Raw genomic sequence first — 24,795 nt, 5'->3', positions numbered from 1 at the left:
GCAAGTGAATGGAAGCCACAATGTCAAAGCTCCAAAAATCACATACAGCCGTCATGATGGTAATCCAATAGACTTGAGTGGCTGAATTTATGTTACGCTGCTGTTCAAAAGTTTGGAATCATGATTTTAAGATTTACGTTTTTTTTTTTTTTTTTTTTAAGAAAACGTGTTTAAATGTGTGTGTGCTTTTTTTAAAGAAATCTCTTCATCAAGGCTGCATTTATATGATGAAAAATACAGAAAAAAACAGATATATTGGGAAAAATTGTTAGTGTAAAATAACTGATTTCTATGTCAATTTAATTTAAATTTAAAATATAATTTATTTCTGTGATGCAAAGATGCTTCAAGAGACCTACCTGTAAAGCTACCTGAAAAACTATGTGCAAGTTCACCTAGGGCAAAAGCTGCTTTAAACCGATTTATACTTGATATATCAATTTTTTAAATTTTATTACAGTATTTTTCACAAATAAATGAATTGTTGACTAAAAACCTAACCAGTAATCAATAATCAGTAATCTGACAAAGAGATAATATCACTATGCAAATAAAAAATGTTAATGGTCCTAAAAATATTTTCGTCATGCAAAATATAATTTGTCTGTGAAAGTTGACCTGGACATGTTTTTGTGAGCATCACCCACAGATCAATAATCAGTTAATCTCAAAGGGATGATCAATAATCAGTTCATCTCAGCTCAATGCTGTCAAAATAAAAATTGCTCTTCCGACATTTATTTGCCAAACAGGAAAACATATTGGTCAATACAAGTAATTCAAAAAGGCTAAATATCGGCAAATACTATATATTGGTTTTGGCAATAGACCAGTTCGGTGTTTGCAAACAGTGATGAGGTTTTTTTTGTGGGCGGAGCCTATCTGGTGGCAGAAAATGGCCGTTTTCAAGTAGCAGACTATGGAAGCCATGGAATAAAAGAATTTTAAAAAGGTCAATTTGAGTTTATCGATCAATTTTGAGCCTTGATCACCCCCAGGTGACTGGATGCAGTATAGGTCATAAACCCCTCTCTCCATGTAATGTAATGGGACCTGAGACAAACTAAACGTACACTTCAAATAATTTTTTTCCAAAGATGGTTTCCGTCATTTGAAATAGTTCTTATCATGCTGATTTATGTTCAAGTGTTTGTTTTTCTAATAAGTTAGCTTTTAGCTAGTTATTTGATGCTATAAAAATGGGGTGTGATGTCATGATTGTGATCTTGCTATTGGGTCTGTGGAAGTTTGGGTGGAACTTTGATACCGCGGCTCCACCTAACGACACTACTGCGCAGACTTTGGCTCCAAATGAATCTCTACTGCGCAGACTCTGGCTCCAAACGAATCTCTACTGCGCAGATTTTGGCTCCAAATGAATCTCTACTGTGCAGACTCTGGCTCCAAACGAATCTCTACTGTGCAGACTTTGGCTCCAAACGAATCTCTACTGCGCAGACTGTAGCTCCAAATGAATCTCTACTGTGCAGACTCTGGCTCCAAATGAATCTCTACTGTGCAGACTCTGGCTCCAAACGAATCTCTACTGCGCAGACTTTGGCTCCAAACGAATCTCTACTGCGCAGGCTCTGGCTCCAAACGAATCTCTACTGCGCAGGCTCTGGCTCCAAACCAATCTCTACTGCGCAGGCTCTGGCTCCAAACTAATCTATACTGCGCAGACTCGGGCTCCAAACGAATCTCTACTTTGCAGACTCGGGCTCCAAACGAATCTCTACTTCGCAGACTCGGGCTCCAAACGAATCTATACTGTGCAGGCTAGGGCTCCAAACAAATCACTACTGCGCAGGCTCGGGCTCCAAACAAATTACTACTGCGCAGGCTCGGGCTCCAAACAAATCACTACTGCGCAGGCTCGGGCTCCAAACGAAACCATACTGTGCAGACTTTGGCTCCAAATGAATCTCTACTGCGCAGACTCTGGCTCCAAACGAATCTCTACTGCGCAGGCTCTGGCTCCAAACGAATCTATACTGCGCAGACTCGGGCTCCAAACAAATCTCTACTTCGCAGACTCGGGCTCCAAACAAATCTATACTGCGCAGGCTCGGGCTCAGGCTCCAAACAAATCACTACTGCGCAGGCTCGGGCTCCAAACGAATCTATACTGTGCAGACTCTGGCTCCAAACGAATCTATACTGCGCAGGCTCGGGCTCCAAACTAATCTGTACTGTGCAGTACTGTGACGTCTACTCCAAATGTTTCTATAAATCAGTCGACCGTTAGATATGTGCACATGCACACTGCAGAAGTGCAGAGCTCCGTTAATTGCACTTAAACTTAAAAAAAAAAGTGTTAAAAATGTAAGTATTCTAATATATAATATTCTATTCTAATTTTTATAATGCCAAATTGTGCTCTTTGTGAGAAGAAAAAAATCGAAATAGATATTGGTAACCAAACGGTTGACGGTAGCCATTGACTTGAATGGCTACCGTCAACTGTTTGGTTACCAGCATTATTCCAAATATTTTCTTTTGTGCTCAACAGAAGAAAGAAACTCATACAGATTTGGAACAATTTGAGGGGAGTAAATGATGACAAAATTGTAATTTTTGGGTGAACTATCCCTTTAAGTCTCACAAGTAAAGTGATTTGTGTCTTGTGTGAAATTGCTGAAACTGATGTAAAAGTCACCTGTGCTTTTATTTGGGTTAAGTATGCTGCTTATGTAGGGAGTAGACAATGAGGCAGTTCAGGATTTGGAGCAGAGCTATTTTATCTCTCTTTCAATCCTTTTTTTTTTTTTATGGAAAAAAAATGATGTTGGACTTCAAATATTTTCCATCTGAGGCATCATCTTCCACTGGACATCTGTCCTGGAACTGATTATGCCTTTTGAATCACTGTTCATTAACAGTCCATATATGTGTGATCTGAAGATATTTATGAATGCTGGCTGGAATTGTGTTATTGTCTTTAAACACCTGGAATCAATCTGCGTGTCCTCGGCGGAAAAAATCTGCGCTATTCTATTTCAGTCGGAACCGATATGTTTATTGCGTAACAGAACTACAGCCAGGCTGCTGCAGTTAATGAATATGTGGAAGGTGTGTTAATGACTTTCTTTCAGGTCGCCAGACTTCCTCTCAGCTGCGCGCATTAAAAGCACAGAGCGTTATATGAGAAATGTTCTGACTGCTGCAGGTCTGTCCTGAATGAAAGAGTGCGTCTGGAGGAAAGTTTATTTGGCTGTCCGCCCCTCCACTCCTCTCTCGCCCCCATGAGTGCTATTCCATGCCTCCGTTCTCTCGTGGGACGGGCCGGAACAGGAAGCAGGCCTTAACGAGCGACAAGGAAGAGGAGTGGGTGCAGAGACACTCCTAACAAACGCCTCTCTGTGTGTGTGTGTGTTTTGAGTTTGAGGATTCTTGGAGTGACTTCTTACTCCACTTTTGTTCCCGATGGATGTGCTGATTCGTGTTCAATTATATAAGAAATAATTATATTGTTTTTTTATTACTTTACCCTTGACCACAAAGAGGTTTTGGTCAGCTTTGGTGAAGCCATACAGCTGTTGTGTGTGAAGACAGCGAGTCAGAGGAAGATGGATAGAAAGTGTTTTCTGGTGGTGTGTGTGTGTGTTTGGTGGCAGGATGGAATGGTTCTCATTTCCGCTGACTGGTGGGTGTGTGGCGGACGTGTGTGTAGGCTCTTACTGTGGCCTCAAGCCCAGAAACACACACTCTCATGTACACGCGAATACTATGAGCACAGTTGAGGCTTTAAACAGCAGAGTAAACCCTGCTCAGCATACACACACTCTTGCTCATACACATGCAAACTTACAGCTGACCACTTCTCTTCCTCAAGCTAACAAATATGACTGCTTGAACATAACTGGAGATATTGAACTCTGATTCTTGAGTGAATCTCACAATTATTGAGAAGTATCTAGATCATGTTTCACTTCAAAACCAAAAGAACATAATTATGCTTTAAAGAAATAGTGTTTTTAGGACATAGATATTTTATTTATTTTAAACATCCCTTGGAAATCATTGCAATGTGCTTATTTTGTGCTCAGTTATCATAAATTACTAGTGGTGCTCATTTATTAATAATGATTCGTATTATCAGTTGAAAACCGTTTTTGCTGCTTAATATTTTTATGGAAACTGTGATACATTTTTTTAGGATTCTCTGATTAATAAAAAGTTCAAAAGAACAACATTTATTTGAAATAGAAATCATATGTAACATTATAAATGTCTTTACTGTCACTATTAAACAATTTAATGCATACTTGCTGAATAAAAGTAGGATATACTGTATATATATTTTACAAAATGTTAACGCTGCCATTCAATCTATCATTCACATATCACAGTATCAACACAGTAAAAAATATCACATTAAGAAAAAAAAGAAAATCATATTAGAATGATTTTTGAAGGATCATTTGACATTAAAGACTGAAAATTTAGCTTTGCCATCACAGGAATACATTTAATTAAAATGAAATAAAATAAAATATTTAAAATAAATATATATTTTAAAAAGAAACCTATTTTTAATTGTAAAAATATTTCTTATTACTTATTTTGCTCTATTGATCAAATAATACAATTTTAATCAAATAAATGCAGCTTTTTTTGACGTTATTCGACTATTGATCACATTTTCTTCCCATTCTCATATCCAGAACAATTTTATTATACTTATGTATATTTATTATTTGAAGATTTATACTTGAAGTCAATATTTGTTGCACCTCCTTTAATGTAAGCTAATTTAAATGTATAAATGTTGTAGAACAGGAATAATACTGTATTAAGAATACTGTTAGAGTCTTCATAGAATCAAATCTAAAAGTCTAAAGTAGAACACCAGGATCAGTGTAACAGTAATGGGAATATGGGATGCATATGTGCTTAACTGTCATGAAAATAATGTGACTATATCAATAATGTCACGGCAAAAAATATTAACGGTCCTTAGAATAAGCTTATTTTTCAAGATTTTTATAATTAATCTTATAATATATATAAGATTTAAAGTATTTGTGAAAAATTATAATGTATTATTTTACTTGTGAAGAATTATACATCATACAACATTTGCCTTTAATGAATGTTAATTTAAATGTTTTTTTTTTAAAGTTGTAGAATAGGAACAATATTATATTAAAAGGGATAACGGGATAATGTCACTATGCAAAAAATGTTAATGGTCCTAAAAAAAAAAGTTCTTCATGCACAATATGATTTGTCAGTCACCCACAGATGTTTAGAGCATCGACTCTTTCAAACTTAGTATGCATCCATATCAAGCATGCTGGAAATCTCATGTTTAGCTTTAAACAAAACTGCATTCTTTTAGTCTCGCCTCCAGTGGAATCCTTAAAACACACCGGCTTTGTTTTCTGCTTCGCCGCAACACATTTAATCAGCCATAAGCCAAGATACTAAAGACAAGATTCCATTAGTGCATGAAGAGCTCAGCTTTTCTTGTTCCTTTCTCGTTGTTCTACCAGTGTTCATGGGAGGAAAGTATTTATAATGTGATCCTTCTGAAAAGCTGTTGAAACTCTAATGGCTTCAGACAGATGTCGGATCTCTTAATGTGATAACGCCTTTCTAAACCAGGTGAGTGCGTGCCTCTCGCTTTGAGTGTGTGTTTTATCTGCGCTAACAGAAGTCAGCAACGGTTTTGAATTGTGCGAGTAGCACTCCATTATATCTGCTGGGCGATATGCATTAGGGGAGGTTGTTTTGACTCAGTTCATTGAAGTCTTTGTTGATCAAGATGGAATGCTGTTTTTCTGATATGTGTCCTGGCGAGATATCTTAGTAATAGTGATGCTTGTCTTAGCAAACACCACTAACTATTGCTCATATGTAAGGCTTTATTCAAATCCACAACTAAGTGTTCAGCTTTGGGTGGTTGACATGGACGATACGATAACAAATCATGTGACCTGTTTAAGAGAGATACTAGTACAGTTTTAATCATTTAAGTAATCAGAATTAAAGGGATAATTCACCCAAATATTTAAATGGTCAGAATTTACTCACCCTCATGCTCTGAACATGCAGGTATTTTGAAGAATGTTTCAGCTGTTTTTGTACGTACATGGACCCCATTGACTTTCATTGCATAGACAACAGCAGACAAAAATGCAAAAGAACACTAAAACAAAACAAAAGCAACAAAAAAAAACACAAACGGAAGCAACTCAACAAAAAAACAAAACAACGCAAAAACAAAAAAGAACACATAAAACAAAAGCAACTCAACAAACAAAACAATAACTCGCAATGCAAAAATGTAACAAAAGCAACACAACATAAAAACAAAACAAATAAATAAATATGGCCAAACACAAAAAAACTAAACAAATGAACACAAAAAGCTACTCAATAAAAGCAAACAGAAAAACAAAATTCAACAACAAAAAAAAAAACACAATGCAAAAATAACCAAGAACAATACAACAAAAACAACTCAAAACAAAAGTTACAAAAAAAACACAATGCAAAAATACCAAAGAACAACACCACAATGAAACAAACAAACAACACAACACAAAGCAAAAACTAACCCCCCCCCCCAAAAAAAACAGAAAAATAACAATGCTAAAATAAAACCAACACAACAAAAGCTTGTGATGACACAATAATAAAACAACATGATGACACAATAATAAAACAAAAACATCTCTAAACAAAAAAGAACCGCTCAATAGAACAGAAAAATAACACAACGCAAAAATAAAAAACAACACAAAAACAAATACAACTAAAAATGGCAATGCAATAAAACAAAAACACACAAAAAAGCTCAAAACAAACGAAACACTATGCAAAAATAAGACAAACGCACACAAAAACATAAAACAAGAAAATGGAAATATTGATCAAAATATCATCTTTTGTGTTTTGTGCTAAAGAAAGACCGTCTTAAAGGTTTGGACTGACATGAAGATGAATGAATAATGACAATTTTCATTTTCGCCTGCACTATCCCGTTATGATTTTCACCTTCCAGACAATAAAATGGGTGGAACATTCCCATAAACTTGCATTTGAAGGAGTGACCCGAGCCATAACTAGATACCAGAATGTCATAGACACTTGGGTGGGCTCTTGTGACTTGGGCCAGTACGTAACCACCCTACAGCAAACACCCTGGCATTGTCAAACGCAAACAGAGAGATGCCATACAGTGTGTTTAGAGTCTCCTGTGCTGCTTAAAAGAGACACAGGGCTGGTCAAACACGCGGATCAGATTTATAGAAACAGAAAATCTATAATAAAGGCCTCGCTTCTCAGGCATGACACAGCAGCCAGCGTTACACCCCACAGTACAGTGAACTCTGTAAACTCTTGCACAGACGTACTGTCACGCTGTCCCATGGACAGAACACGGGTAGCTGCAGCGGTCATCCCGTCCAGACTCTGGTTTGGCTCACGGAGCTGCGTGTGTGTGTGTGTGCCACTGTTGAAAACAGCCGACTGCGATTTCGTCCAACTGTTATTTCTGTCATTCTCTGTCAAGCGACCACCACACCCGCAGCCAGACGAGACGGGTGTTAAATTATACAGCCTACCAGCGAGGTGGAGCATAAGTGTGTGTGTGTGTGTGTGTGTGTGTGTGCGCAGTCATGCGGAGGTTCAACGAAACATCAAGAGAGCTTTTAGATGAGCCGGGCACATGACCGTGTGTTTGGGTTGTGCCGAGTCAGACGGTCCGTCCTCTAGTCCGTCTGAAGCGTTCGTCTAGATTACAGCGAGTGTTTTTAGATCGCTTACTTCCAAGAACAACACCCGTGAACTGTCATTATAGACAGAGCAGGCACTAACCTGCACTAAACCTGCTTTCAGGGGACAAAAGATGCAAATTACACCTGGAATATTCCATGTAACATGATCAAGTTTCTATTTCACAAATATAGTGTGGCTGGATGTAGAATAGATAAATAGATGATGCTTGTGCATATGTGACAGATCATTGCCCCAAAAATCTAGATTTTCAGTGATTTTCTGACTTAATTTTCAGTCATACAAATTATTCCTTTTAATGTTTTTACCATGTCTACTAAAGGCATGTGATTTTAAGGAAATGTACAGATGATAAAGCCATCTATTAAACTGTGTTTTGTATTATTTTATCATTACTTTTGTCTTTATTTGATTATATTTGAAATAGCTTGGGTTTAAAATATTATTTACATATTTGTTTTTTAACATTTTTATGTTGCTGGCTTATTGTGAGTGACTACAAACATTTTATGCATCTTAAATTAACCGCTCTTTGTAAATTGTTATTTTATTTTATTATTTTATTTTATGGACAGTGTGTCTTCCATTTCTGGAAAAAGAATGGATATCTACGTAGTAAATGTATTGTTTAATTCTTTTCTTGAATTGGTCAAATAAAACACTGAATGATTTATTAGTGAATCATTCTAAATTACATTTTAAAAAACTCTTGAATAATAATCAAAAATGGCTGGAAAGAATAATTTAAAAAGTGAAATATCATGACTGATGGATATTATTTTATCCATCAGTCATCTTTAAGTCTAATTCTGATGTTTTTTATTTTTTTTCACTTAAATTTGTTTTGCATGTCAGGGGAGGTTTTTTTAGTTTTTTTTTGGTGTTATTAATTGGCCATAATATTATGAATCTATTTTAGATTGTCATTTTAAGGTAGTTTTATGTTTGCACGATGTTTTATCCAGCTATCACACTTGACATTCGTGCCAGGAAGAGAGATAGAAGAGAGTCATTGCGCTAAGGTGGTGTTTTATAAATGGAGGGTGCGTGTGGGTTGTGGGGCTGGGTCCTGTGAATTCCCATAAAACCTTCAGAAAGCAGCTGAAGATGATTAAAAAAAGATTTGGAATTATATAATAAAACTTTTTTTGTAATTATTTTTACTGTTAAAACATTTGGCTGTCAATGTCATGATTTCTCATAATGAAACATTGACATCCTTATTCAAAAACGTATTAATCTTTTTAACTGCAGGTCCGGTATTATCAATTATTGAATGGCTTTTATCAGTGCTCATTATCCTAAAGAAAATATGATCAAAAGCATAAATCATTTGTTTAGCATTTCAGTTTAAAAATGTCATCCAATAAAATCTCTATAAAGTGCATTACATTAAATGCAAATGCTGATCTGTTGTAAAATGTAAAAAAAATTTCAATGTTAAATAACCTTCAGAGATTTGAGTTGTGGTTTTTCTTTTTTCTTTTCCTCCCCACATGGTGTTTTCATAAGTATTTTCTTGAAACATCTGGCTAATGTGACCAATAATTTAATTATTGGTTTATTCAAGTAGACTCGGTAGTTAACAACCTCAATAAAAGTCAGCAATTTAGGCTGCATCGTTGGCCATTTCAGTTTAACCGCAGGCCACTTTACGCATCGCATCTTCTCCTACAGAAGATGCGTCACACACAGTCGACTGCAGAAGACCTACAGATGCACCTTACGAAGTTTCTCCACCTAAATCCCCCCAAATAATGCACATAAGAACATACATTTATAGCTCCTTGACCCTAAAACTGTCCTACTTCAAGGCTTGTAGCTTTTGCGAAGTAAGTCGCTTTTTTCAGTAGTTACAAAGAACAAAACGGTGTGGGTCATGTGTTTGTACTGTTCCTCAGTGCTCCCAGGCGATGCAAAGTCGAAACGCAGTCAGGCCTCAAACCAAAGCGGCCGACTCTGTTGCTAAGTTACAGTTTAGAGTTTTCCTATTTTTAGTTTCCTGAGACCAGGCTTCTCACCCAGAGATTATATTTTCATTTGGAATCGAAACAATAAAAGAATCCAAGTGAAATGCCTCCGTGCCATTTGTGTGGCTGTAATTAAGTGATCCCGTTAAAATGGGCTAATGCTGCATGAACCTCCTCATCACATTGTTAAATTATTTTTGTCATAGAACAAACTCTGGGGTTTGCTGTGTTCAACACACTCTATTGATTTCCCTGTCCATGTAGACTATGAAACACTGTAGTGTTTCGCTTAAAGTAAGTTTAACACCTAAAGGAATGAATAGATATTTTTTAAATGATGTGAACTCATAAGATGAAGACTCCTAGAAAATGCAGTATGGCTGGTCGCTCCCTCATAATGGCCACCATGTTAAGGTCAAACAATAAATTCAAGCATGCCTCATACAAACTACACGATTTTTTTATATATAGCAACCTGTTGTGAAAATTCAGTTGCTCCTCCAGAGCTGGTGGGGGCAGCAGAGAGGCAAGTGTTGTAGTTGTTGTTGTTCAGAAAAACTAAATTTGCATTTTTAAAACTGGTAAACTGAAATTAGTCATTGTAAGTCAATGAGCTACTTGGGGAAATTCCGCTAGAGGTTGACAGTCTTAAGCGGGGCACACACTACAAGGAAACCCGGCCGATTTTGAGCTGAATTCTCCCCTTCTGAATATCCTAGTTCCAATTATTTTGATGGTTCTACAGATTGTTTTATCAGATTTCCCTGTGATGTGAGATGTGTTAAAGGAATAGTTCACTCAAAAAAGAAAATTACCCCATGATTTACCCTCAAGCCAGATGTATATGACTTTCTTCTTTCAGACGAATGCAATCTGAGTTATATATATATAAAAAAATGCCCTGGCTCTTCCAAGCTTTTTAATGGCAGTGAATAGGGGTGGGCGACATAGCCTCAAAATTAGATCACGATATTTCAAGAATATTTGCGATAACGATATTTATGCCGATATAGAAAATAAAAACATGGAACAACGTTTTATTGGGGATTGCAACTGGCAGGCAGCAGCATTTATTAGTGCAAACAAAATTAAAGGCATTTTCCGTCCTTTTCCAATGAGCTACTGTCATCGATGACAGACTACCTAATTTGAAGTGTGAATCTGTTGTCATAAAGTGGCAGCAGCAGCTGTGTGTTCGACTTGAAGAAGACCGATCGGTGTATGACGTCAAAATACCGCGAGAGTGACTTACCCCTCTCTGTGCCGCTTCGCTAAAGATATGCATCTCACCTATTTTTGACTAAGAGTGTGCGCTCGAATATGCTCTAGAACCGCTCTCACTATACTTTGATGTCATACACCGATCAGTCTGCGCAGCGCTGTTTCAAGTCGAACACACCTATTGGGTTTGTGGTGGTGGTGTTGTGCGCGCTAGGGAACGTATATCCGCCATACGCATGATATCAATGATATAGCGATATGACACTTTTATTTATCATGTAAAAATTGAAACCAGTATTATGATATGGCACACCCCTAGCAGTGAATGGTCCATCATAAAAAGTGCTTCACACCGTTCCGGGTTTTAATAAAGGCCTTCTGAAGTGAAATGATGCCTTTGTATAAGAAAAATAACCATATTTAAAACTTTATAAACCGTAATCTCTAGCTTCCGCTAACTGTCGTGCACGCGTTCACGAGAGAGTGGCGTACCAGCGCAGGATATAGGCGTATTCTCCCCGGAATGCGTTAATGATGAAGCGGACACCCGAAAGAAGAGGAAAACCATGGAAAAAATGCGATTGGGCTAGTTTTGAATATCTGTTGGCCTGGTTTTGTTTCTCGGACCTGGCAACCCTGCCTCCAGCTCACGCTGTAACATTTTCACGCGTCTCTGTGACTTCATCTAAATATTTTTTTTCTTTTACTTCCACAAATTTTCTTGCCCGTCGTCCGCCATTTGTTTACTGTAAAGTCACGTTTGACTGCAAGATGTTTTCCCATGTTCACAGTCGGGACTCTGGTTTGGTGTTTGGTGTGCCATCTTGGTCACATTCGCAGCTCTCCACACACTATAGGAACACAACTTTTAAATCTATGAATTTTTTATCATTGTTTGTGGTCTCTCACATTTTGAAAATCTGAGAAAATTTTAATCTATTAGTGTGTGCCAGCCTTTAGCTGTTTTCGTTCATTTAAGCTGTGGTTATAATAGTTTCTCGTCATAGAAACAATCTTTCCTCATAACGCAAACATGGCAAATATCTTTGTAAATCTGACAGTTTACAAATGGTTTTATTAACAATTTATATTATTTTTTTTTCTACTTGTGACTTTGTTGACTTGTTATTTGTCTTTGTCTTATTAAAGGGATAGTTCATCCAAAACTAGAAAAAATCCTGTCATAATTTTCTCACCCTCAAGTTGTTCCAAACCTGTATGAGTTTCTTTCTTCTATGGATTGTAAAAGAAGATGTTTTGAAGAATGTGTGTAACCAAACACCTGTTGGTCCCCATTGACTTCCATAGTATGGAACAAAAAATACTATGGAAGTCAATGGGGAACATCAACTGTTTAGTAACACACATTCTTTAAAATATCTTCTTTAGTGTCCAGCTGATGAAAGAAACTCATACAGATTTGGAAAAACTTAAGGGTCAGAAGATGCCTTGTAATGTGTCTGTGTTATGTGCACATTGATAATTTTCTCTGTCTGTGCTGTATGTGCGCAGGTACAGCAGTGTGTTTCCCAGTCTGAACATGGCAGTAAAACGCAGGGAACAGGCTCTTCAAGATTATAAGAGACTCCAGTCTAAAGTGGAGAAATATGAAGAAAAAGAGAAGACGGGGCCCATCATGGTCAAACTCCATCAGGTACAACCAGTTCTTCCATTCAAGGCAGGACTTCCTTTCCGACAGCGTCGCAATGTTTCTCGTGAAGTCTGAAGACCTTGATTTCCTTTTGAAAAAGAGAAGTATGGCAGCTGGTTTGAGTTGACTGATCTCCTACTAATACCAGAAATCCTTTAATTCAAGTTAGTTCACTCAGCGGTCATGTTGGTAACGCCCCAGGGAGCTGTTTTCTGTGTAGATCAAGCATACAGCTCTTGTTCACTTGAATAGGGAAAGATGGACATCAAATCGGTAGCATTTTAATTTAATGCAACCTTGTTACGCATAAAATGTGTTTACTATAGTAAAAACAGTAAATTAAAAACCAAACCTTTTCAGCACAAATGTTCATTGGGGCAAGTTTTTTAAAATTAATCTCTGAGCTTCTGTCTTAAAATTCACCCTGTTTATGAGGAGCTATAGAATATAAGACCATATCCACAACAAACATGTATCAAAAAGGTCATATGGCATATAACTGCTGACAAAATACAGCTATTTTTAATACATATGCAAAAAAAACAAAATCCTTTTTCCTGAATGTTTGAGTTTCTAACATGATTACAAGCACAATGTGGCAGTCAAAGTGACCTTATTTCAGGCATTTATCCAAAAACCCATTCAAAAAACCCATTGACTTTGAGACTAAGGAGCCGGAAGTGGTAAAAAGCTCTTTTCTGGGTTTCGACCTCCAAAAATACCTCATCCTTGCAGCACAATTTTGACTTCATATTGACTTCAACTGGAGCTCAAAAAGACACAAAACCACCTGAACTATGAAACACTTCTCACACAACAGTTTTTCTCTAGTCTTTATACATCTTCCTGTAGTGGATGCTTGTACTCGAGTGTGCTGGACCTTAAGAGTCATCAGGTTTGTTATCATCCGTCCGCTCGCGTACAGTTCTGGCGGGATTTTTCTTTTAGCACGCAGCAACAAGTGAAGGAAGCTGCGCTGGATGGACGCAGAAGTATTCAGAGCACATGTATACATGCGAGCGAACTCACCCACGCAAGAGAAACAGCCTCTCAACTCAGCTGCACTTTTTCAAGAGGCTGCGCTCAACACACACTGCGGGATAATTGGTTTTCGCGCGCACACACACACGCTCACTCGCACACGGTAACACGATCCAGCGAACACGAGCAAACAATAATTGTTTGTTCTTATTGTTGCACACTTCTGGGTCATTATGCATGTGTATGTTGACACGTGATGGACCGTACGTGCGCAAACAGATAGAGACGGATGCTTGGAAAACTTCTACATACATGTACAGCCCATCGCCCACACACACACTGAAGGACTCAGCAGGGCCATGGAGGATAGGAGAACTGATAGTGTGTGTGCAATCACATTTACACATGGCCTGTGTCATATATAGAAAGCAGGTCATATCCTAGCAGAGGTCAGCACTTATAGATTGCTTTCCCCTCCCTTCCGCTGTGCTGATTGGTGATTGCATCATCAACATTGCTCTTCCCCACCTCCACACCCTTGAAAATATCCTGGCCTCTTACAATTTTTTTTGTTATTATTCTAATGACACACCATAACAGCATGCTTTAATAATTGGCAAGTCATTCTGGGGTAGGCAGTAGTCTTGGTTTTATTTTTTGCTGCATTACGTGTGTGTGTGTGTGTTTTGTTTTTAGGCTAGGGAAGAACTGAAGCCTGTCAGGGAAGACTTTGAAGCCAAGAACAAGCAGCTGTTGGACGAGATGCCCGAGTTCTACAACAGCCGCATTGACTACTTTCAGCCCAGCTTTGAGGCTCTGATACGAGCTCAGGTGAGCATCAAATGCAACCAGCTCAGATGCAAAATAACTCAAACTAAAATACAGCATGACGGTTACGTGGGCCATATGGATTTTGTGGGAACATACTTTTATATTTTGTTTAACACAACACAAAAAATTCCTTCCTCAGTCACACACACACACACACACACACACACATTGGATTTCCATTTTATATATATATATATATATATATATGTATAGTGCCTTGCGAAAGTATTCATACCCCTTAATTTTTTTCATGTTATGTTGCTGCCTTATGTTAAACCGCTTTAATTAACTTTTATTTCCCACATCAATCTGCACACCATGTTGACAAAGCAAAAACAGAATTGTCACAACTTCGTAAATTTATTAAAAATAAAAAAACAGAAATAAGTACATTGCATAAGTATTATCTATATTACATTATACATCTAGATTATCTATTATTACATACCCTTAACTAAATATTTTAGCTGAAGCACCTTTACAGTCTCAAGTCTTTTTCGTTTGATGCGACAAGCTTTGCACATCAGCATTTGGCAATTATCTGCCATTCTTCTCCTCCCCTCTTAACCTCTCAAGCTCTGTCAGGTTTGAGAGAAACAGAACAAACTGAGACAGACTCAATCCAGAAGAACTGTGGCAACGTCTCCAAGATGCTTCAAGAGACCTACCTGCAAAGCTTCCTGAAAAACTATGTACAAGTGCACCGAGGGCAAAAACTGCTTTAAACGCAAAGGATGGTCACACCAAATGTTGATTTTTAATTTAGTTAATTGAAGTGAATTGATAAAGAAAATCTATTTATGGCATTACTTTTGACAGCATTTTTACACAAGTGTCTACAACTTTTAACAGTACTGTAGCTTCGCAAGTAGGTTTCTTGAAGCATCGTGGAGACGTTGCCACAGTTCTTCTGGATTGAGTCTGTCTCAGTTTGTTCTGTTTCTTCATGTAATCTCAGACAGACTGATGATGATCAGATCAGATATCTGTGTGGCGCACTGGCTGCTGTCAGACAAAAATCTCACTGGATTATTACAATTAATGGCCAAATGAATGTTTGGAAATATAAACTGATATTTCCTACTGACACAGTACAGCAAAAGATAGAAATAACTGACTTAAAACCATTTTTAGCTGGTGAAAATACTAGTGTTTTAATACTTTTAGCCACCACTGTATATTATATTATATGTAAACAGTACACAGTAGAAAATCAGCCAGAAAAGTTGGAAGCTGATCATATAAATCTAAATCATTTCCCCAAATGTGTTTTCCCATTATAGGTGGACTTAAATTGAGGGGGAAAAATACAAAAGTAGAGGATAAAATTAATACGTGCAAACTTTCAAATGATGAGTAACTGGTGAGCTGGCTGGTAACCTTTTAAACATTTTTTTATATAATAAAAGTGGAAGATCAAGTATGACAACAGACGATTTAGAATGAAGTAAGAGAAATGCTATAACGTCTCACTGTACAATATATGATGCTGATGAAGTGTACTGTGCAAATTATGTATATTGGGACAATAAAATATATATAAAAAAAATAATATATATATATATAAAACAAATCCACAAAAATAGTAGTCACGTTACCTCTATAGGTCTGTTGATCATGTGACATATTGTGGATATTTGCACGAGTACTTTAATATTTTTTGTTTTGAGTGACATGACATGTGGCCAAGTATGGTGACCCACACTCGGAATTAGTGCTCTGCATTTACCCATCCAAAGTGCACACACACAGCAGTGAACACACACACACCGTGAACACACACCCGGAGCAGTGGGCAGCCGTTTATGCTGCGGCGCCTGGGGAGCAGTTGGGGTTCGGTGCCTTGCTCAAGGGCACCTCGGTCGTGGTATTGAAGGTGGGAGAGAGCGCTGTACATTCACTCCCCCCACCTACAATCCCTGCCGGTACGAGACTCGAACCCACAACCTTTGGATTACGAGTCCGACTCGCTAACCATTAGGCCACGACTTCCCCACGTTAATGTTTTTACTGATGAAGGCGTTTGGATAGACACCGAAACGTCTTGTTGATTATTTTATAGTCCAGTGATTTCAATAAAAATTTAATTTTTTGAACGTTTTAACACCTGGATGATGTAGTTATGAATCTACACAAACAAAAATATTTTACGTATTTTACATGAATATGTATAAAAATAAGGAAATAATACAAAATTCAGTGTTGTGGCTGTAATTAAATATCTATGGCTGGTTTGAGAAAAGTCTGAGACAAGGGATTAACAAAATATATGCATAAAAGACTGTTTTAAAGTTGTCATGGTAAAATGTTATATGATATTCCTTTAACAAAAGGTTGAATTTAAAAAATGTGTTGTTTTTAATAAAAAATAAAAGCCAAAAATCTAAATCAATAAAAATCAAGTTTGAAGAAACACCCTCACACACGCACAGTAGTCAAATTTAAAGCTTACGCTCCCTCCACCCAGATCTAATGTGATTAACCCGGAGTAACACACACACACACACACACACACACAAAATCACTCCTTTATGCTGCGCTCACACACTGTCTCACTCTACACACTTCCCCTCTCTCTAATGTGATTAACCCCCACAATCCTGCCTGCTTATGTCCACAGCTCAGACTGTGTGTTATTTTAAGGAGTGTGTGTGTGAGAGAGAGAGCTAAACATTAGAATCTAATGAATGTAGTAAAAGAGGAGAAGCCAAGTCAACACACACAATCTCATCTTCAGGACGTGTGCATTTACCCCCTCTCTGACATTTTCACAGTGTTAGGATGTTAATATTATTCCCATGTCATGATGTTATTTTGCATGTGTGTCTGTACAGACTTTTTGTTTTTTGTTTCTGGCTTGATGGATAATAATGAATTCATATTGTTACAGGTGTCCAAATGCTTTTTGGTGCACCTGTGTGTGTGTGTGTGTGTGTGTGTATAAGTGGAGATAATGCAGTCTAGTCAGACATCACATATGATATCAGTACACATGGACTTAAACGTTAATATAGTTGCATTAAGAAGCATAAACAATAGTAAGTTTTAAACTAATGGATCACCTCTGCTGACATCTGCCTCTTGAGTCAAACGTATCCTGTAAGTAAGGTGGATATAACCTATTTTACACAGTGTTTTACAACACCGACTTAACTGTGAGCTGGTGTTAAAGCTGAATAGTCCAAGCAGGCCTTTTCTTGGTGGGTTAATCACATATTTAAAAGCCATAATCTTCACGGCTCAGGGCAGAGCGGGCAGTCGAGATCTGTCAGGTCTGAGTCTGTCAGGACCTGATCCAGTGCCCTATGATCCCAAAAAATGCCATCTTGAGAGAAAGCCTCTCCTAACTGTCTACTTGAAAATGCACTGTTGTTATAGATCTGGTATAACAGATGAATTACATAGTAAATTGTATGAAAATTATTATTTAAAATTTTATTAGAATGAAGAATAATAACTACATTTATACACTTTAAAAAAATGCTGAGTTAAATATAACCCAGCACTGGGTTAAAAAGGGACAAACCCAGCTATTGGGTTGTTTTGACTCAAAACAACCCAACCGCTGGGTCAAAACAACCCAATAGCTGGGTCAAAACAACCTAATAGCTGGGTCAAAACAACCCAATAGCTGGGTCAAAACAACCTAATAGCTGGGTCAAAACAACCCAATAGCTGGGTCAAAACAACCCAATAGCTGGGTTTGTCCCTTTTTAACCCAGCGCTGGGTTATATTTAACCCAGCATTTTTTAGAGTGTACAAACTTTTAAAAATGTTGCTATATTACAATAATCAAAATGAGAATATTTTACATCTGAAATGTTTTTGAGATTTACCCACGTAGTATTCATTACTTTCTAGAAAGTTTAAATAAAGTGTTAAGATTTTTCTTTGCTCATTTTATGCGTTTACCTAATTTAGGAGATGATTCTTAATGTGAATGCGTCAAGTGTTAATAGGTTTGATTTTATGTTATCTGATTAGCCTGAGAAGGATTAACCAAACGGGAAACAGCCTTCATGATGACAAACAATGCCGTCATACACACAGTGAGCCTACAAGTCGCTTGGTAGCTTGTACTGCTCGTGTAGGGCATGCATGTTTGAATCTGGCCTGCATCGCATCTCAATTCCATCCCGACAATCTTAAAAATAAAGGTTCTTTATTGTCATGGTTCCATCAAGAACCTTTAACATTAATGGAACCCTTCAATCACACATGTTCTTTATAGTGGAAAAAGTTTCTTTAGATTATGAAGTGTTGTTCACACTAAGAAAAATAGTTATTTTAAGAACTGTTCACTGAAAGGAACCAAAAATATTTATTTAATGGCATCACTGCGAGGGGGAAAAAAATTATGATAATATTTTCACCTTTCGGTAATGCTAAAAACGTGGTTGATGAACTAGTCGGTTATTTTTACAAAGATTACCGTCTGACTGTACATCACTTATATGTATTTTAGAAAGAATAGAGCACTGTATTGACCAATCAGCATCCAGAACTGGAACTATCTATTTGATAACAGGATGTACATTTGTATAACTGGAGTCATCTAGTAGCTAATTTTGTCTTCTGGTTGACTAGTAAACAGCAGTTGAATTCAGCTTGTAAATGTCATGGATGGAACAACATCAAACTTCCTTTAGCTAAAACCATTGCAAACTTTATGGAGACAACAGTCTTTTGTGATTGTTTTTGTGTAGCAACACTTTGTGATGCTACGCTTTTGTCATTTGCTCTATTGAAAACCAGATGTGGGTGCTCTGTGGAAAAAAATAAAGGTTATAAATAAATGAACACATGAATGTATTAAGCTGATCATAGATCAGGCCTGAAATGCAGTCTTTCCTCGAGCTCTCAGCTAACAGATGGGCAGCAGAGAGATAGAGCGAGAGAGAGGCCTAGCAGATGACCGAGTCTCATTCATCAAGAGCTTTCAGTAACCCGGAGTGCCATACCTCCAACACCCACATACTCCAAGACACAGTCAACCAACATCAGCTGTCTGTGATGAGGTAGAGCAGGGTGTCTCTCTGTCAGATAGAAGGCGTAGGTGGACTCCCCAGACTGCTTACTATAGGTGCGGTGTGGAGACGCTGCCTCCCTCTGTATCTGATGGACGTCACATTGGACAGTGTGTGTTTGTGTTTCCAGTAGTCCTGGAGTGGACACAGTTTGACTCACCGAATATTCAGTCATGCTGAGAGTCCCTCATCCTGCTGAGTCATTCGCACACATACACACAGCCTTATATCAGGGGATGAGGACAAATAGAAATTTGGCCTAAAGAAAGATGCATGCACAAACATCCTGGATGGCCTCGGAATGAGCCAAATTTACACGTGTAGACTTGTTTCCTAGAAGCCACTGCTTTGAGTCTTGACTTCTCATATGAGTGGGAAATCTTTGGACGCATACAAAATATATTCACAAACCTCATCTTCAGTACAGGGTGAAAACCAATGGCGGTCCTAGTACTTAGCTTTGCGGTACTACATACTGAATTGATTGATATGATACCTCTTAATTTACTGCTACAAATTGATAATGGTCAGATAAGTACAAATTGAACCATGCCAATGCAATCACAGTAATTCCAACAACGTTTTTGAGCCTGTCCAAGAGAATGATGTGGTCGATAGTATCAAAGGCAGCACTAAGGTCCATTAACACTAATAGGAGAGTTGCAACCACAATCGCGTAAGAGCGATTTGTTACTATAATAAGCGTAGTTTCAGTGCCGTGAAATGGTCTAAATCTGTTCAAAAATACATGCATTGTCTACACTGGGTGCATTGAGCAAAAGCTGGCTCCCCTCAGAGATGTACAAAGTGAATGACACAGATCATTACATTGTCACCCTGCTAGACATTTACATAGGACACTTTCTGGCATTCAGGAACTGCTGGACCAGGAGTAGCCATCCCTGTTCCTGGATGGATAGCTTCCTGGAGAGTTTACTTCCAACTCTAATCAAACACTCTTTAACCAGCTAATCAAGGTGTTCAAGATTAATTGAAAATTAGAGGCAAGTGTGATGAAGCAGGGTTGGAACTGAAGCCTACAAGAAGGAAGTTCAGTTCTCCAGGAGCAGGGTTGTAAACGCCTGAGCTAGACAGAGTGCTGGAATGAAGAGAATTATGAGAAATACTTTGTGCTCTAAAGATGGTGCATCAAATTCAACAATGCTAAAGAACAGCTTGAGATCTAATCCAGCAGTTCCATTGATTGTTGGGATTCTAAGTAATTTTACAATATCAACAACTTTACAAGGGGTGCAGTGCCTCAGTGGGTAGCACTGCCACCTCACAGCAAGAATGTGCCAGGTTCAAGTCCCAGCTTCCTTCAGTTTCCCACATAATCCAAAGACATGCAAGTCAGCTGAATTGGAACCACTAAATTGTCAGTAGGTGTGAATATGAATGCGTGTAAGTCTGTGTTTGTTAAGGCCTGGCAATACTTCATTTTCCGTGTTCTGCTACATCTCCAACAGAGTATTCTCTATTGACCATGAGCACTGATGGACTCGTTCTGTGTATTCACACTACCTATTGGACCTTTTGTTTTCGAGCACCCAAATTACTCACACATGTGCTGTTGTCCTAGACTTTAGCTGTACTTTAGCTTTAACCATGCAATGGACTGGCCATCCATCCAGGGAGTATTTTGCGGCCTCGGCCTATAGAGGACAAGTGGTGTGGAGAATGGATGAATGGACAGTTTTACAGACACATTTTTACCAAATTTTGTTTTCACTTTATTGTCGCTTAACAGGTAGCCTTTTGTTTACAGCTTATTGGTCCGTGGTTGTTGAGTATTCTGAGGTGACGTGATGCTAAATGTGTAGACTGACTCAGTTTTGGACATCTGTGGCTTACAGTGTAGACTCTGTGTTACAATTTGTGTGCGTATATGTTTAATGAGTTAATTAGCCGTGAGTTTAGAATATATTCATGTGTGTGTGACAGAAGCATAAATACTAATTCTCTTTGAAGCTTTTTCTGGTCAAGAATCACCCGCTTAAACAGGAAGGGTCTGTCTGGATGATGTGTTCAACTATGACCACAATTGATTTTGTTTTTTTCTGTGTGTGATTTTTAAAGAGCAATAAATCTAAAATCGGTGAAACCACAATAATAGATTGGTGTGGTATCTCGTTCGAATCATGGTGCAGCTGTCTCCGCAAATAGTTAAACAGACAGCAGCAAAGGAATTATTGGAAATGTGTGTTGACTTTGCGGTCAGAATATCCTTCCATCTGAAAATAATAAGTACAGATTGTTTAATGGACTTAACTGAATGAAAGCAGGATTGGGCAGTTTATTGAGGATGCCACGTTTTCTTGCTGCTAACTGCCTTAAGCTGCTGAAACCTGTGATGTCATGAACTACGCCAACCTGAATCTTTTGAAAGTAATTTCTACAGACCGTGTGCCTTGACTACCAAAAGCTGCGTCATAACCAACCAATCAAATTGGAACTTTCTGTTTCGAGAAAGCTCCTGTCTGTGCAACATGTATCATACAGCTCATGAACGGTCTGTGGGCGTGCCGCCTGAAGCGGAGACATAAATACGGTGCCGTACCTGCATTTTAGCTTGTGTGTGGCGGCATCATTCATTGGTTGTTTTGATTGATCCCTGACAGGTCCAAGGCGGATTTTCCTCTGAACTAGTTTTCCTTCCAGCCCCACGTGCTGCACGGCAAACAGATCCCCTCTCCGCTCTTCATGTGGTGAGACCACCATAAACAGGACAGACCAGTATCCGCTTCCATTCAGCACTGGGCAGGAACTGGCCTCTCATAGATCACAGAGTGCCACTGACGGCCAGCGTGGAGTCTTTGATTAGAGTCTGAAGTCATTTCGAGCAATCCCAGAGGCAGTTTACACAATCTATTCAAAAGAGATGTGCTTCATCACAGTGTTTGGTGCCGCATTTATACATCTGCCCTACAAAAACCTTAAAAAGTGTCTTTGCAATCCGTGGGTGTCTGAACCCGATGGCTCCTGTGTGAACAATGGAGTCGAGTTGCGTTCATCAATCGAAACTCTGCTGCGTATCTCTAGCTAACAAGACCAAAGAGGAAATGGCTTTTCAGTTTGATCGCCCCATGTAAAAGACGAACCTTTTCCCACTCAGATTTTGCTTTTACGGGTTCTGCTTTTCAGAAACATTCATACTGGTATTGCTAAATTATGTATTGCTATTATTATTGCTCATATTTAGGGTCAGTGATTTGAACAAACCTCTATTTTGTAGTTTTTGTTTAGTTTTTTTATTTTGTCTGTTTAAGGAAAGTCATTAGGGTTCGAAACCACTTAGCAACCATTCAGAACACCCTAGCAACCACAAGCTAAAAACCGCTTTGAAAACCTTAGCAGCCACATACTGTAGCATGAGTTTTGCACCACTCGTATTGTCCTGAGAATGTTTAGTTTTTTTTCCTCACTGGATTTTAAGGCCATAGTAGATGTGGATTTGTTTGCCAGCGCACATACAGTAAGCAGCTTGAATAAATGTGCTGTGTGTAGGTTTGAGAGCCGAGCAGCTGTATTTCCCAGCGCTTTCAATGGCGGCCCACTCCTCCTGGAGTCTTGTAATGTGATTAAAGGCTATTAATCATCAAAGCGTCTCTCGCGGGACCCCTGACTCACGGGCCGGGGGAAGAGCAGGGGCGGGACGTGTCAAGAAAGCTTTCAGCCGACACTCGCTCGCTCACACAGCGATCACTGAAGATCGGGGTCACCTGCTACTCACAGACCCACGAGCGTTATCTCTGTGCCGTAGCATTTTCCTGTATGAGCGGGAGTGAAGAATATCCCTTCTTTGGAAAAAGTCAAGTTCTTTATTTAGCATAAAGTGATTTCAAGTACAAATTAAGGCCTCAGATATGCAGTCATTTTCTATTTTAGTTTAGACTGGGCTGTGTCCTGTCAGAATGAGCATATTTACATGATGAAGACCATCACAGTAGGGAATCTCAGGGGTTTTATTGAGTCTGACTTTTCAGCTCAACGGGTGTGTCATTATGAAGGGGAGTGGCTTTGTCTTTTAGGGGCGTGTCCATTATAATCATGTCAGATTTTAGGTGGCATTGATCATATGCAGCTGGATTTGTGAATGTTATCGGTTTGTACACATTGTATGTGACCGTGATTAAGATGTCCAGAAAATGCTATCACATTAGCCAGAGATTAGACAAAAGGTCCTTGCACACCGAGTCTGAAGATTTCATATGCATTTTTTTGTTTTTGTTTTTTGTATTCGTCATAGTTTCCTATCAAAATGCTTTCAACGGATGCGAAAACGCAGAAAATCAAACCTGTTCCTATTTTTAAAAAAAAATTTTATGACAGACTGAAGTTTCAGAGTCAAGTGTGTAAGGTCATATTTATTTTTTAATGTGCGAAAATTTCGGACGAGAATTTCGGACTCCGTGTGCGAAGACCTTAAGACTGTATTGAACTGCAAAACTACTTTTCCCATCATTCCCTGTGACTATATGAAGATAAAGTACTTAAAAATGACCAATTACACCACTAATGCACAATAATTCACTATGTAGCTTTGTGTTGTGGCGTAAAGTGACAAAGAAACAGGAAGTTGTTCAGAGGCATACTGGATCGCATTTTAACGTTCTGAAAACTCAAATTGGAAAGGTGAAAAACTCCTGTTGTCATTCTCATGGTAAAAAGAAAAAGTGTGTGTACTTGACCTTAATTTCTCTGTTTTCTGTCAGGTGGCCTATTTTACAGAGATGCACAAGATCTTCACTTGTGAATGTTATCGGTTTGTACACATTGTATGTGACCGTGATTAAGATGTCCAGAAAATGCTATCACATTAGCCAGAGATTAGACAAAAGGTCCTTGCACACCGAGTTTGAAGATTTCATATGCATTTTTTTGTTTTTGTTTTTTGTATTCGTCATAGTTTCCTATCAAAATGCTTTCAACGGATGCGAAAACGCAGAAAATCAAACCTGTTCCTATTTTTTTTTTTTTTTTTTATGACAGACTGAAGTTTCAGAGTCAAGTGTGTAAGGTCATATTTATTTTTTAATGTGCGAAAATTTCGGACGAGAATTTCGGACTCCGTGTGCGAAGACCTTAAGACTGTATTGAACTGCAAAACTACTTTTCCCATCATTCCCTGTGACTATATGAAGATAAAGTACTTAAAAATGACCAATTACACCACTAATGCACAATAATTCACTATGTAGCTTTGTGTTGTGGCGTAAAGTGACAAAGAAACAGGAAGTTGTTCAGAGGCATACTGGATCGCATTTTAACGTTCTGAAAACTCAAATTGGAAAGGTGAAAAACTCCTGTTGTCATTCTCATGGTAAAAAGAAAAAGTGTGTGTACTTGACCTTAATTTCTCTGTTT

The 24,795-nt window shown here is 38.2% G+C and overlaps 1 protein-coding gene across 2 annotated transcripts in view; it reads left to right on the top strand.

The window, feature by feature from the left end:
* LOC107553165 (bridging integrator 3-like) overlaps positions 1-24,795 on the top strand; it is a 58,939-nt gene that overhangs the window by 32,848 nt on the left and 1,296 nt on the right. Inside the window, exons 7-9 of one of the 2 annotated variants that reach the window (XM_016235295.1) lie at positions 12,450-12,591; positions 14,266-14,400; positions 22,050-23,664. In XM_016235295.1, the coding sequence (XP_016090781.1) occupies positions 12,450-12,591; positions 14,266-14,400; positions 22,050-22,151 (379 nt within the window). In that variant the 3' untranslated portion in view covers positions 22,152-23,664. Of the gene's footprint in view, positions 1-12,449; positions 12,592-14,265; positions 14,401-22,049; positions 23,665-24,795 lie in introns of those variants that run through there. The other variant, XM_016235294.1, reaches the window with a different exon arrangement.

Source organism: Sinocyclocheilus grahami, unplaced genomic scaffold, assembly GCF_001515645.1.
Source record: "Sinocyclocheilus grahami isolate Dianchi unplaced genomic scaffold, SAMN03320097.WGS_v1.1 scaffold465.1, whole genome shotgun sequence".
Lineage (NCBI taxonomy): Eukaryota > Metazoa > Chordata > Actinopteri > Cypriniformes > Cyprinidae > Sinocyclocheilus > Sinocyclocheilus grahami.
The sequence above is the reverse complement of the archived record's forward strand: the minus strand, read 5'-3'. Positions and strand labels throughout refer to the sequence as shown.